The 15,299-nt window shown below is 32.1% G+C and overlaps 1 protein-coding gene across 1 annotated transcript; it reads right to left on the bottom strand.

Annotated features, from left to right (window-relative positions):
* Positions 1–2,056: 2,056 nt before the first annotated feature.
* Positions 2,057–14,332, bottom strand: LOC130448087 (uncharacterized). The gene is made up of 7 exons (XM_056785282.1): positions 13,967–14,332; positions 11,307–11,595; positions 9,895–10,126; positions 9,572–9,830; positions 6,593–6,693; positions 5,386–5,598; positions 2,057–2,648 (listed from the first exon to the last, which is right to left on the bottom strand). Exons 1-7 carry the CDS (start codon positions 14,045–14,047, stop codon positions 2,396–2,398), a joined length of 1,428 nt encoding a protein of 475 aa, XP_056641260.1. The 5' UTR covers positions 14,048–14,332; the 3' UTR covers positions 2,057–2,395.
* Positions 14,333–15,299: the final 967 nt, after the last annotated feature.

Genomic DNA, 15,299 nt, shown 5'->3' with positions numbered 1-15,299 from the left:
AATTGTTATTGTGATATTAATAATGAACACACTTTTTACACTACCACTACACCAACACTTAAATTACACTCTCTGACGCGCGTTTCGATAACCAAGTTATCGTCTTCAGAGATAAACATTTTACCTTCAGTCTCTGAAGATGATAACTAAGTTTGTGTTGGTGGAAACAGTGTGTTCAGTTCGACTTAATTTCTGATAAGTGTGCCCGATAAAAAAGAAAAGATGTGCAGGTGAAGGATGCTGCTATATGATGTGAAAAAAGTGCAATGCAGGACTTTATTTAGAATGCAATCCTATTTTTTAGTTTTTTACTAAAATTACTGTACGCCATTTGGCAACACGTGCTTTTTTTTAAATTAACGTTCATATAGAAAAAAATTTTTGTATTAGTTACTAGTTAAAGTTGACAAAAAGCGAAAAAAAATATTTGAGCTCTCATAGGTTAATATCTGTACTGATACAATTTTTATTTAATTGACAATTTGTTTTCCAAAGTTTTTTGTATTATTTGATAATTTATTTAATGATTTTATATGCTGTTTTGCTATGAAACGAAAATGTACATAAATATTGATATTAATAACGTTTGGGGTTAAAAAGTACATTAAACCCATAGAAAAAATGACATTGAGTTAAATACCAAACAAAAAATTTTTAACAAAAAAGGAAAATAATGAGAAATAAAAAATCTACTGGACAAGGTTATAAAATCAGAACTAAATTACAAGAAAACTTTCAGAGTACTTCCTGAAGATGGATTACAGATACAGAAATCTGTAATATTAAGAAGTCTTTGGTTTTACGATCCACAAAAACGTTGAAAGTTAAGCTCGAAGCCTCAAATTTTACGGCAAAGTGCCATTCACCCCTTAAAGCAAACCAAACATTAGTACATAGACCGAGAAAATGCAATGAACAGATCTCCAGACTAGTTTGGAGAAATATGGAGAACGGGGCAGTTTAATTTTGTAACATGTGGCTATAGATGAGGAACAAATTGAGAGAAGTAAATCACACCAAAGCTGATAAAATCAAGGAAGAAAAATGTCATAGGGACGATTTTAACATACTTTGAAATTAACATTAGCAGCCGGAGCATTATGGCAATATTATGTGATTTAATGCAGAATTTGGGTTGCAGGATCATATCAAGATGTAAATGTATGTTAAAATTATAGGAAAACATTTCCATGGCTATATCGGGAATAAAAATGAGTGCTACAAATTTCAAGGTACACTAACATCTTACTTAAGAACTTCTATAGGCTCTAGATTTTTTTTACATGATGAAGGAGTATTAGTTCAAAGTAACCCTGACTATATTTTAAAAGAATAAGAGAAATAAATAAAGTGGATAAGAAGTTGGATTCTTTTAAAATTCGTTCCTAATCAACAGTTGAACCAAAATGTCTATTGCAGTTACAGATGCCAAAAGACATTTCCCAAACTAAAGTAGTACCACTGCTCCTTTTTTAAGTTATAACCCTCAAATAACTTACTTATTTCTCTCTAAATTAGTAAGGGATGTCTTATCGTTACTTATATCTACCATAATTACATGATAAAGGAAAGGTGGTAGAAGAAAAGTAACGTTGAAACAACCCTGATCAATTTAGGGAGAAATAAGTAAGTTATTTAGAGTAAATAACTTGAAAAAAGTTGCAGTTGTACTACTTTTGTTTCGGAAATGTCTTTTGGTATCGGTAACTGTAATAGACGTTTTAGTTCAACTCTGTAACATGTAGGTATGGATTAGGAATGAATTTTGGGAGAATAAATTCCAGATTCCTCATGCTAAGTCAAGTTTATTCGAAAAAATAGAGAAAAATGTAGACAGTGGCGTCATGAATGAAGAGTTGTAAAGAAAAGTAAAGATGAGAAAACCCCTAAACTAGTTTGGAGTGAAATAAGTTATTAGAAGTTAATAACTTTAAAAAGGTTACAAAGATACTGTCTTGGTTAAAGAAATGCTTTGTAGGCATAATAGACGTTTTGGTTTAGCTCTGGAACAGATAGTTGTCAATTAGGGACGAAGTTTTGAAAAATAAATTCCAAATTCATAACGCTAAATCATGTTTATTTGATAAAAAACGATAACGAAATAAAAATTAATGTTTAAATAAAAAAATGGTAACAGGATATTTCACACTTATAATTTCGAAATGTTGATTAATAGTCGACGAATAAATTTTTTTATTAAAAAAAAAACATTATTAAAAATTTCTCAGTCTTTTCTTGCAACATTGCACAGTACAATAAGCGAAAATATTAAATATTTTGGGATAATTTGTGCATATGCTTGCTATAAGAAAAGTCACAATAACTGTTTCGTTACAGTTCGTCATAAATTTGCTAAAATTGTATAAAAGTGAAAAAATAACACCTTACAATTAAATCATGTAGTCTTCAGATCTACAATTAGATTTTCAGTCTTCAATTTCGAAGAATACTGACGTGGTAACATCGGCATATAGAAATTTTCGGCTGCCGGTTTTTTGGGGGATTCCCATCTTTTACTAGGACTCATTACGACGTAATCCGATTCCCCTGTAAATATTTTGGATATTCTAGAAAGATCGTGAGCGGGCATCGTGTTGGCGCGATGTTTTAAATGCGAAATACTATTTTCTGATGTTAGTCGCTTTAAGCTGGAAAAAAAATTTTCATTAGTGAATATGGAAAATTGAGTTTAAAATGATTGTGAAAAAAATTAATTCCATGGTATATACCCTGTGTGAATGCAGATGGAACATAAAGTCATATCAGTCTCTTCTTTAGCCGTTTTTGTTAGCTACCAGGTGGGAGTATCAACGGCAACATCACCACCAACTTAGACCACAGTTGATGAATGCAACTATACTTATAAGTTTTTTTCTTCTTTAATCGTTATCAATTGATATTCCTATTTACTACATCATTTTATTTCTTTACCGAAGGTACCAAGTGGAAGTAACAAAAATAAATTAAACCCAATTACCAAAAGTTACACCCCCATGGACCGTAACATGGCCACCAACTTAGACTAGTTTACGGATGCGAAATTTAAGTTAACAACATGCAGTTATACAATTTTGTTTTCTACTCAGTACAAATTTGTTGGAACTGGTTTAATTTTGGAAACAGCTTACAAAGATGGGAAAAACTCATGTATACGAAGGATTTGCACCATTTATAAATAGCAATAGATCTATTAAAGACAAACTTCGCCGTGGACGCCCATCAAATATCGAAATCGAAGAAAATAACAATTGATCAACTATCTGTGAGTAGCGATTTATCTTGGAGCTCTGTTCAGATGATTTTGAAAGTAGAGTTTGGAACAAAAATTACCCAGAATCGAATCAACAAACAAGTCAAGGGAAGAATTCATCGACTCAGGTAGATTCTGCGTTAAAAGACTCGATTTGAGACAGATGGGAGACTGGATTTGGTCCTATGTGACTTTTTTTATTTCCACACATGAATAGAAGACAGATTCTACAATATTGAAGAGGTCAAGAGAAACCAACGAGGAAGGAACTATCAGTCATTCTTACAGATGAGTACAAAAAAATGTATGAATAGAGGAGGCACCGGTAGCACGAATGTATTAGTTATAAAGGGAGGATATTTTGAAGGGAATATTCCTGTTACTTTTAGGTCATCCCTTGTAAAACTCTGATCATTCGAAAACAATTTTATTTTTTGGAAAGCGTTTTCAACTTCATCAATTTTTTTTATAAAAATTTCTTCCTGAAGAAGAGTCTCCACCTGGGGACTCGTGGTTACATCCAGAAAGGTCTAGACGCATATGATATAATCAAAAACGAACAAGAAATTAAATAGAGAAAGAAATTTTGAAAAATGAGTGATAAAAGTCTTAAAATACGAGGTGTGGCAGATAAATTCCAGGAATTTATCAATAAAGAAGTTTCGAATAAAAAGTTTATTATCAATTATCATGGTAGTCTCCATTTAAATCTTTAAAAACTATCCTTGGTAATCATCTGAAGTTTAGAATAACAATTACAGTTTCTTTGATCTATTCTACATCACCATGATGAGCTCCCGAGGAGTGCCTATATCTTAAGAATGAGCTACAAAATCCAGTTGTTTGTGGCAACATAAAATCGCAGAAATCGCGTGCCTCTATCTTATTAATTACCACTACAACTCGGTGTAGGGGCCTAGACAATTCACCTCCAAACTGGCCTGTTCCTCACAGTCCTCTCACATTCATAGTGTGTCTTCGGAAACTTGATCAGTCCTTAAGTCCTCTTTTTTTTACTGCTGTCCACTTCGGCATTCATGATTCCTCTTGTCCTCCGTTCTTAGGATGTGTCCAAACAATCTCAACCTCTGGGATCTAATGAATCGGATGATGTTTTCATTTATCCCTTATCAATCCATTTCTCTATTATTTTGAATTGTCCGGTCTGTTTCGTTCATTCTAATTAGTCAATTTATTCTTCTGAGAATTTTTCTCAAATATTCTTGGTCTTTTTGTGTCATCCATCCATCCAGTTTGCTTCGTTTGATCTATTTCCTCCATTTATTCTTCAGATAATTTTTATCTCCAATATTCTTAATTTTTCTTGGTCTTTTTGTGTCATCTATCCATCTAGTCTGCTTCGTTCATTCTAATTTATCCATTTATTCTTCTGATAACTTTTCTTTCAAATATTCTCAATTTTTCATGGTCTTTTTGTGTCATCCATCCATCTAGTCTGCTGTGATCATTTTAATTTATCCATTTACTGTTTTGATAATTTTTCTCTCCAATATTCTTAATTTTTCTTGGTCTTTTTGTGTCATTCAATCAACATTCTCTGCTACAAGTTACAATTGATCTTATCAGAGTCCTGTAGATCCACATTCCCTTCAATCATGACATTTCTTGGACGTTCATCGCGATAATTTCTACCTATTTCTGCCTTTATTTATGCATCTTGAGGTCATACTCAAATATCCAGGTCTCATATCTAGCGATTGGCTAATTTATCCAGCTTCGGGTGTCGCTCTGAATTTGGCACAAAGATCCTTGTTTGAAGGAGAGCTTTTGACATTACGTTCTGCCTGTTTAAATCCTTGGACAGTTTTTTGTTTATATCTAGCTCATGAATTAACTCTTGATGGTGCCATGTGATATTAGGAACTCCTTCACATGTACCTATAACTGCAATCCAGAAGAATTTCTGAGATTTTTTTTTGATATATTTCACTTTGTAATGTCAGTCACTAATTTTCACAACACTAAAATCTGCACGAAATACAAAGCTTGAAATTGTACTGACAAAGAAAGTCCATTTGCTAGACAGATATGGATGAAGTTTACAAGTTACGATTAAGTTCCCATAACTTAATTGTCACACCTTGTATAGTAACAATAAAAGGAAAATTACATACTTCATCCATGTTAAATCTAACGATCTTGGTGGTAAGGGAGGTGGTGGATAAAATGTCTTCCTTAATTCAACGATGACATCAGATGGATTCTCATAAACGTGGCTAATGTGTTTGGAATTAACTGTGGATGTATTTTCGTAATCGTCTGGAATTTCCTCGTATATTCCCGAAGCTAATGATATACCAGATTCGTTTCTTGGAATGCCGATTTTACTAAAAAAAAATATTTTTTTTATTAAAATCTTAAAATTCATCATATTTTTGACCCATTATTGCTCAAGTTTTTTTATTAGTTTGATTAATTTATATTGTTTCAAAATGGTCTAAAAACTAAAGTTGCTTCTGATCACTTGAAGAGTAATTTATACCAAGAAATTAGGACAATTACAGCAAAAATAATACAATGGTACGGATACATTGAAAGAATGGAAAGCCGGCAAGGTACAAGGAAAATTACAGAGTGGAAACCAAACGAGAAAAGATTGCCTGTAAGACCTAAAAATAGATGGGAAGATCAGATTGTATGTATAGTTTTCTTATTTTTAAGTAAGTCTTCAACTGGGGCCACAAGTGATGTTTCTACCCTATTTATCTATTTTTATAATCTACTGCTTCTCTATTTTTAAATAAAAATTTAATAGGCTTGATCCTATTTATTTATTCTCCGTTATATTCAATAAAATTTCAATATTATGTAGAAATAACTCGTGGTGCAATTAAAAAATTAAATTTTCCAAATACTAAGTAATATACAAGGGCGTTGAATTTGAAATGAGAAAGTTAGTATCGGCCCTGTATAATTTTTTTTAGAAAAAAAAATTTAAGCAAAAAATACAAATCGATCATTTAATTATTAACGAATATATTCGATTTGGCTGTTTCACTCTGGATACACAGATGATTCTTCTACCCTTCTACCCGCTTTATACGCCTGACCTGGTCCCATGTGACTTTTTCTTATTTCCATGCATGAAAACCGATTCCACGACGTTGGGAATGAAAAGAAAAAAACGAGGAAGGATCTGTGAAATACTGAATGTGAAATACTGATGGGACAAATGGATTTGTTGTAATGGAGAGTATATTGAAAGGGGTAACGTTATTTTTGTAAGAAATTTGGGATTCAATACATTTCCTGCTATTTTTAGTTGTTTTTGGGATCCTGTATCGTGGATAGTAAAATATTTAGATATATTCAAAAACTTACTGATTTGAACCGACAAGATCTTGCGATGAATCTTCTGTTTCACTACCGCCTGGTGTTTTTGTTATCACATCTAATCCATTTGTGATTGAATTTGAATCATCCTGGAAATTGATAATAATTAAATAGTTTTTGAAGTATAACATCTTCATTAAAAAAAATGGAGATTATACTACATGCTGCTACTGGAACTACTATCGTTTGATGGGAGTGGACACCAGATGCTCCTCTATACCTTTTTTTTGGATTCAGTTATCATAACTCCTTTCATTCACTATTTTTTTATTCTTTACTATTTCATTTATTTGTTGTATTGATGTTCCTTTCCTTCCTCTTTCCTCTAATAGTCGTTGTGACTAATTTTTCCTGGATATTCCTCTACAATGATATTCTTCTACAATGTCTAAAAGCAGGAGCAGCTGTGTATAAAGAAAAACAACCATTTTTGTGGCAGACAGGAGGGAAGTTCTACAATGTCTAAGAGCAGAAGCAGCTGTGCATAAAAAAAACATTTTTTGTGGCAGACAGGAGGGAGGTTCTTCACAATGTCTAAAAGCAGGAGAAGATGTGTATAAAGAAAAAAAAACTTTTTTTGTGACAGACAAGAGGGAAGTTCTTCTACAATGACTAAGAGCAGGAGCAGCTGTGTATAAAGAAAAGCAAACATTTTTTGTGGTAGATAGGAGGGAGGTTCTTCACAATGTCTAAAAGCAGGAGATGTGTATAAAGAAAAAAAACCTATTTTTGTGACAGACAAGAGGGAAGTTCTTCTACAATGACTAAGAGCAGGAGCAGCTGTGTATAAAGAAAAGCAACCATTTTTGTGGCAGACAGGAGGGAGGTTCTTCTACAATGTCTAAGAGCAGGAGCAGCTGTGTATAAAGAAAATAAACATTTTTGTGGCAGACAGGAGAGTGGTTTTTCTACCGTGTCTACACACTTTTGAACTCTGCCATTATGTGTCTGTACCACTTCAGACATCTTTTAAATATTGTTTCCTATTGGAACTTTTCTTTTATTACCCCATTTCTTATCTTGTCTTGCTTTTTTTCCTTGGTTGTTTCATCTTATTCTACTCTTGTTCACTAGGCAAGTTTCACTTCCATATATTAACTGGGGTCTGTTATCGAGTTGTATATTCTTATTTATTTGTCTTTTTCTTTTATCCAAAATTGTATTATCTAGAGTATAGTATATTTGTTTACTATCTCTATATCTATTTTTCTATCTTCTGAGAAAATTATTACCCCCAGATGTGTTCATATTAATTGTCCTTTCATTATTAAATCTCCCCATGATCTTTTTTTAGTTTATTACCATTCTAGGGTCTTCCATAATCTTTATTCATGTCTCTACTTTATTCTTCCATTTATTTAAATGTATATGCAAGTTTTACTACATCGTCTGGTCTATTTTCACCGATTCTAGGTTTATGTAGCCAATTTTAGTTTCCAGTTTATAATTCTTCTCTTTTATTGCTTTTTAACATCCTATCCATGAGTAGTATAAATAGAAGAGGACCAAGACTGTCGTCTCCTTGTTTTTACCCCATCCATAATCTCCATCTGTTTGAGAATATTCCCTCCTACGTTCTCATACTTATTATTATCTTTATTTAAAAACTAGAAACAGACACTTCAATATAATCGAGTTTTATTTAACCAATATAAATGGTTTAAATGAGCAAAGTCATCAATTAGTAGAAGGACCTCCCTATACCACTCGTACAAGAGGATTTTCAACGTACAATATATAGCCCCGTTACCCTCAAACAAACTCAGCAACATAAGCGAAGAAATCCAAGTCACAACAGAAGACAATTTGACCATTTTTTTTTATATTTAGGGTCTTTTCCCATGTGCAATCTGAAATTTCCACAACGACAATGCTTTCCTCATAGATTCTGCATTAGTATTTGACTAAAAAGGCATTCAAACAATGCATAACCACCCTATAATACAGATATTACTCACTGCAACTTTTTTGTTTTCCAATATGCAGTCAGACCTCAAAAGAATTCATCATAGTGACAAAAACAATTCCAAAGAAGCTGCAACCGTGGTTTTAAGTGAATTAACTCTCGCCAAGGACGCTATGAATGGTAAGAACAATATTGGAATCGGTTATATAGAGTTATATGAAGACTATTGTGAAGATAGATTAATTTTTTTTTGGTTTGCCATAAATCTGCCCTTGCATTTGACATTTAGAAATTATCTGAGTCATAGTTCATAATTGTGACATGAATTGTTGAATACAAAGGCCCTTAGTACCCCATTTGAAACTACCAGATATCGATATCTTTGAAAAAATTCATGAGACACCTTAGCCTTAACATTTTAATGTTATTTGGACAACTGTAAGGCTTCTCCGTGAACTTTATAGGCACTGATCGTTAACGTGGTCTGAACTTTCTTCCTTCTCCAAGCACCAGAGACATTCCTGATAGTCTGGGTTGCCTATAACTTGAAAATGACATCTTTGTTGACAGTGTTTGATTAAAAGATTAATCACCAACTATATAATGGGGGCAGTTCATTGGTAAAACAGGCAGAAGGCATATCTATATGTCAGGTATTTCAATCTCCCAAAGACTGTCTTGTAAGCAAACTTCTCAGTGATTTGAAGGCTGCATTTTTGGTTATTCCAAACATAGGCTCTACAGATGGGTTTACTAGTTCCAGTATGGTAAACGGATCAGCCTCTTTCGTTGTTTGGTTGTCTTAAGCTCAGCAAAAATATATAATCTGTATATAAAAATCTTTGTGATACCAAAATTTCCAGTTGGTTTTCTTCATTTCTGTACAGCTTAGGGCTGCGTTTCAAGATTTTTGGAATTTTAATTCAACAATTTGTTTGTTCTATTTTCGAATATACCTGGAACATCTTCTTCCGCCATTTGTGCCTTCATCACAGGTGGTGAGTGGTAACAAAATCAGAAATGTAGAAGAGCTCCAGTTCAGCAAGAGATGTAACACTTACCTTTGATTTGGCAAGATATTCAGACTCATCAGAAACCAGAGATGCTCTAATCCCAGAATCTTCACTACCAGTTTGGCTCCTCAAACACACTGGACTGTCGGAATGAAAGGAATTGTTCAAGACATTAAATAAATCGCCTTCGCTTCGACTAAGTCTGTTTTTTGTTTTAGAAAAAGTGCCTCTTGCTACTAGATGATGTAGAAGATTCGAAGCATCCTTACAATAGAGAAGTATTTGACCCGGACCTGCTGGAAACTCACTAAATAAAACAAAAAATAAAATTATTATCGATTATATTTTTTACATAAAAATCTTATAATTACCTGCTAGTGTGCATAACGATGATTTTGTGATCAGCTTCTAGCTGCGAAGGTGCCTGAAGATGAAACTGATGAAATTGAAACCATTTCCAAATTATTTTTTGTTCGCCCGTACACGGATCGCTTATAATTAATTCCTGTTGATTCAAACTTAATACACCAAAAGTTCCTATCAATCCTGCTGCTCTAGAATGATGGTTATCCACCAAAGACACTCTAAAGTTGGAATTATCCACTAAAAAAAAATTTATAAAAAAATATTGAAACTATAGTTGGAAAAATACATAAAGAACATGATGAAAAAGAAAATCCAGGAAGAGGGAGAATTGGACCAAACCTATATAGATTTGAGGGCGGCTTTTGACACTATTGATAGGAAATATGGAAATGGGAATCGAAATATCAACAAAATTAATACAAACAAGAAACTAATACATGGTATGAACCCATTTACAAGTGTTGCGAGGCAAGAGAAGAAGAGGTAGATTGAGATGGAAAGTAAGATAGCAGATAAAGATAGGGGGAAGAAGAACGGATTTATAAGAACAAAAAAGATTAAAAGAGTAGGGAAGATAAAGACAGAAATAAAAAACAAGATCATAATGGGACTTGAGACATGGTGAGTGAGCACCCGAGGAAAATAGAGATGAAAACAAAGTAAGATAGATCAAGAAATAAGACAAATAACAAAAAGAGGATTAAGGGTAAAATAAAATAGTAAGAAAACACTTAAATCGGTATCGATACATTGGAAAAACGGGAATAGACAAGTTTACAAGAAAATTAATTGAATTAGAAGTAATATTTATATATTTCCCATATTTTTTACATATACACGTTGGCGCAATAGAACTGTATCCCAATAAGCTCCATTTAACACAAGAATTAAAAGATACCGACTTTAGAGCAAGATTGGCATTTACTGAAGAAATGCTTAGTCGATTTTCCACTTTTGACATTTCCTTTTTTCAGATGAAGCTCATTTTCATTTAAATCGGTTCGTAAACCGACAAAATTGTCGTTATTGGACCGAAAAAAATCCAAAAATAAACGAAAAACAGAACATTTAGGAGTATAAAAAATAATTTTGTGTCTTTTGAATCATTTTCTAGTGGTAGTACCAAATTACCAAAAGCAAGAATCATTATGGAGCAATTATATGTCAATAAAAAATAATTTTGTGTTTTGAACCATTTTCTAGTGACCTAACAGTTTATAATCTCATTTTGTTGTTTATTTCTTTATTTTATTGGAACTGTTTATCATTTACAATTATAGATATAGAATTGTAATAAATTCAACACAAATCATTTTTAAAAACATTATTAAAGAAGCTAAAGATGGTAAAATTAATTGAACCATAGATAAAATCCTCTAGTTTTGTATTAATCATATTAAAGATATTAAATAATTACCTGGAATGTAAGAAGCCACAGCAAGCATCCTTCTTATAACCGACATCCATTCTTGTGATTGACTTTCAGAGTTTCCATTTAAAAATATTAAAGGTTTTTGTTTTCTACCTAAATTGAATAACCCAAAAGCGTATTGTTTAGTTCGAGACTCTGTTCTACATATTGTGGAAGACCTGGGTAGTATAAAACGATGTAAAATATTCCCTTCTTTAGAAGATCGTAATTTCAATTCCACGCCATTTTCAATGCTATCCAAACGGTTTATCTCACACCATTGTTTCTTCCAGGTCTGTATTAGACATAAAAATGAGTAAGAGTGAGAAGCAAACAAAGCGCGGGGCCTCAACTGCAACACTGTGAGCATTTTAACCAACTGAAATGGTTCTAACATCACACACCACTAACAATTCTTTAACTGCATGGCTCGAGTTGCTCTCAGAAATGATGATTTCACGAAAAGGTGGTATTGGCACCTCGGAGCCCTGACTTGACATCACCTGATTTTTTCTTGAAGGGTTATTTTAAGAGCGTGGTATATGAAAAAAATCCACGAAATTTGACAGATATAAGAAACAATATTGAAGAAAAGGTCATGAGTATTCTTGGACCACATGTTCAAAAAGTTTTTGAAAATGTACGCAAACGGTTTGAGGAGTGCCATACCATTATATAATATAAAAATAAGTACATATAATGTATTTGTTTTCCAACTAGACTAGCCGGGTCGTTATGACACCCTGTGTATTGATAATATGAAATTCTTGTCGAGTAAACGCCGAGAAATGTGCTGCTCCCATTCTATTTGTACATCAAGACAATTGACATAACTACTGATTCCAGAGCACTTTTGGAGGGCTGATAATAACCAGAGAAGACCCAGACAAGGCTTCCATGATGATTGAGGTTTGTTAGAAGTGCCACAATACTTTCCGGCAGGTATAATTATGGTATTAGTCAAGATAAAGTTCAAGAAAATTGAACTTACTTCCATTTGAACCACTACTGGTTCCCTGTACTACAGACCATGAAAAGCAACATCTTCCAAACCCTGGGAGAACCCCAAAAAGGTCATGATTTATTCCTAATGAGAATTATATCAAATAGAACTTAAACTTAACTTTAATCTGAGGTGGATGAAATGTTAAAGAGGGGTAGCAATAGGTTAGATGTTCATATAGATATTATTATGATTGAAGGGAGGTTATCTCAAACAAACATTTCAGGAATGCATGTGGAACCATATGCACCATTCTTAGAAAACACATTTTTATTGAAATGTGCCTACCACATGTACAGCAAGGCATATTACAAGATCAAGTAATATATCTATTCCCAAAAAACTTTTTGGGGACTAATAATAAACAAAGAAGGCCTGGACAAGACTTCCATGGTAATTGAGATTTGTTAGAAGTACCACACCGCTTTTCCGTAGGTATAATTATGGCATTAGTCAAGATATAGTTCAAGAAAGCTGAATTTAGTCTCGATTGTCTACAGATTCTCTATACTGCAGACCATGAAATAGTAAGTTGAGGTGGAGGTGTTACATAGGGTAGCATTAGGTTAGCACATTGACTGCCACAATATTTTTTTTAAATTGTTAATAATTTCAAAATAAGTGATTAGGAACCTTTTTTGGTTAATTATGGGATGAAATGGGTTAAACTTATCTTGAAGTTATGAAAGAGCAGTTTTGATAAACCCTATATATTTTGTGTGTTTATTAATAGACATATGTTGGTGAAATAAATTCCATGAGGTACTTAATTACAAAACAAATTAGGTAACAATGTAATAATCAATAGTAAATGGCATGATTGGATGATTGTTTGAAAAGGTGAATTGATAACATCCTACAACAGTTTGTAAACAACAGTGATCATCAAAAAGATGCCTGATAACTCAGTTTTTAGTTTTCAAGGCCTTTCTGAAGATATTTAGTTATATAAATAGTTTTTTATTGGATTTGATTATTTTTTTATAACTGTTAATTATCAATATTTTTATATGATTATATATGTTATAATAAACGTTTTTTAACTTTGAGCTTTATAATCTAATATAAAAAACCATTCCTTTAATTTAAATAAAAAAAATTCATTAAAAGGTGAAATCTGAATATTCTTACTTATAAGAGAATCATAAAAACAGAATGTAGAATAATAACAAGTAAGCATATTGATAAATTATTTTTTAGACACTGATTTGTACAAAAATAAACAAGGTATCATGAAAACAAAATGTAAAATAATAAATAACAAGTATTAGATTGATAATTTACTTGTTTAAAAAATAAACATTTCTTTAATATTGAAATAAACATTGTATTGAAAGGTAAAATTTTAACTGGGTTCATATTTTTATACAGGAAATAAAGAAAAAAACATGAAATATATAAATAATATCAATCACTTTTTATATATCGACTTGTTTTTTGAAAAAATCACAAGTAATGAAATATAGGTTAAAGCAATAGTTAGATGCCAAAAATTCATAGTAAATATATTCATAATTACAAAATAAAAATAAATAATAACTACCACTGGAATTAACCCTGTGTAGTGTTATATGAATTTAATTTTTTTTATGTTTAATTCCACCGTAGCTAGGCGAGGTCAACACGCAAAGTACCCGCCATTATTAAATAAAAATGTACTCACCTTCCACGGTGTGAATCCTCGTTTTGATTTAGATGGCATTTTGACATCTAAGTAACCGTTGAAGCAATCTACTTGAGGCATGGTCTATGATTTATTTATCTTTCATCAAACATTTGTAATTTCAATTTCTTAATTAGAAAAATGATTCATCCCTCACACCATGATCAAAACATTCAAAACATAAACAACTTTAAGGTGGGAGAAGTATCGATCCGAGATAAGCACTCGAAAGCGTTGGTATAATCATTCGATACAACTCAATTACAATTTTCAAAAACATGACAAAAATTACCAATATTTATCTATTTTACTAAAGATATAATATTTTTGAAAGTTAATTCACTTGTTTTATCTCTATTATTCAATAAATAGAAATAATGTGTGTAACAACAGGAATTCGATATATTTGTAAGAATGGTTGCCTATACCCTGTTCCATTTCCCCCTTCCATCATTTTAACATTATAGTCCGGGGCCAGCAACATAAATACACTACCAAATTCCTCTTAAGACATAGTAGAATGCATCAGAAAGTTGTATAATAAAGCTTAGTGAACGTAAACTGCAGCTTGATGGGTGGGATGAGATGAGAAAAAAAAGAAATTTAGTCATTTCCTCCCACCTAAAAATTTGTGTAACTCAATATCTCGAGGAAACAAAATAATCAGCTGAGTTTAATATAGTGTATTATACGTCAGTTGGCGCATCGATCTTGAAAAAAAACTTATATTTTCAGTGATTTCCTCTCAAATAAAAATTTTTTGATAATAGCTTATATGTAGGTGTGAATAAATATATAAGTCTGGCTATATCTCTGTGGAAAAACCGTCACCTGGCTCCCAGACCATTAGTCTTCAGAGTTCTTTTTTTAGTATCTTGGAGTCTCTTTTTGTGGTTTTAACTATATTATCAATCTCTATAATGATCAATATAGGACTCAACATTTCTTCTTGAGTTAATCCGTATTTTATTTTGATTCTTTAAGATTCTAAGTTATTTTTCCGGACGGAATCCTTGTTATTGGCAAATAGATGCTTCATTGTGTTCAACAGTCTTTTAGATACATTTCTTTTTTTCACTATTATCTATTTTACAGTCAGAAGCTTTTTGTAGATCTAGGAATGCAATGTATACTAATTTTGTTTTTTTCGTTATTACACTGTGTCTTTTCTTAAGCTCACTTTGGGCTTCATTTAATTGATTCTCAACTATTGTGTTTAGTTTTTTCTTAAGTATGTTTTCATTTACTTTTATCTAGATTTATTATCATTTCGAGTGATAGTCTGTCATTCCCTGTCGATTCTATTCTAGTTCCTCAATGTTTTCCTTATGTA

Source organism: Diorhabda sublineata, chromosome 8 (genome assembly GCF_026230105.1).
Source record: "Diorhabda sublineata isolate icDioSubl1.1 chromosome 8, icDioSubl1.1, whole genome shotgun sequence".
In the NCBI taxonomy this organism is placed as follows: domain Eukaryota; kingdom Metazoa; phylum Arthropoda; class Insecta; order Coleoptera; family Chrysomelidae; genus Diorhabda; species Diorhabda sublineata.
This window is presented reverse-complemented; position numbering and strand designations above follow the sequence as displayed.

Bases quoted from the DNA above. Each gene is read 5' to 3' on its own strand.
- LOC130448087 (XM_056785282.1), bottom strand. From the start codon at position 14,047: ATGCCTCAAGTAGATTGCTTCAACGGTTACTTAGATGTCAAAATGCCA. The intron at 6,694-9,571 runs GTAAGTGTTACA...ATCAATTTCCAG, and splicing joins AATATCTTGCCAAATCAAAG to GATGATTCAAATTCAATCAC. The intron at 2,649-5,385 runs GTATGTAATTTT...TTTTTTTTCCAG, and splicing joins TTAGATTTAACATGGATGAA to CTTAAAGCGACTAACATCAG.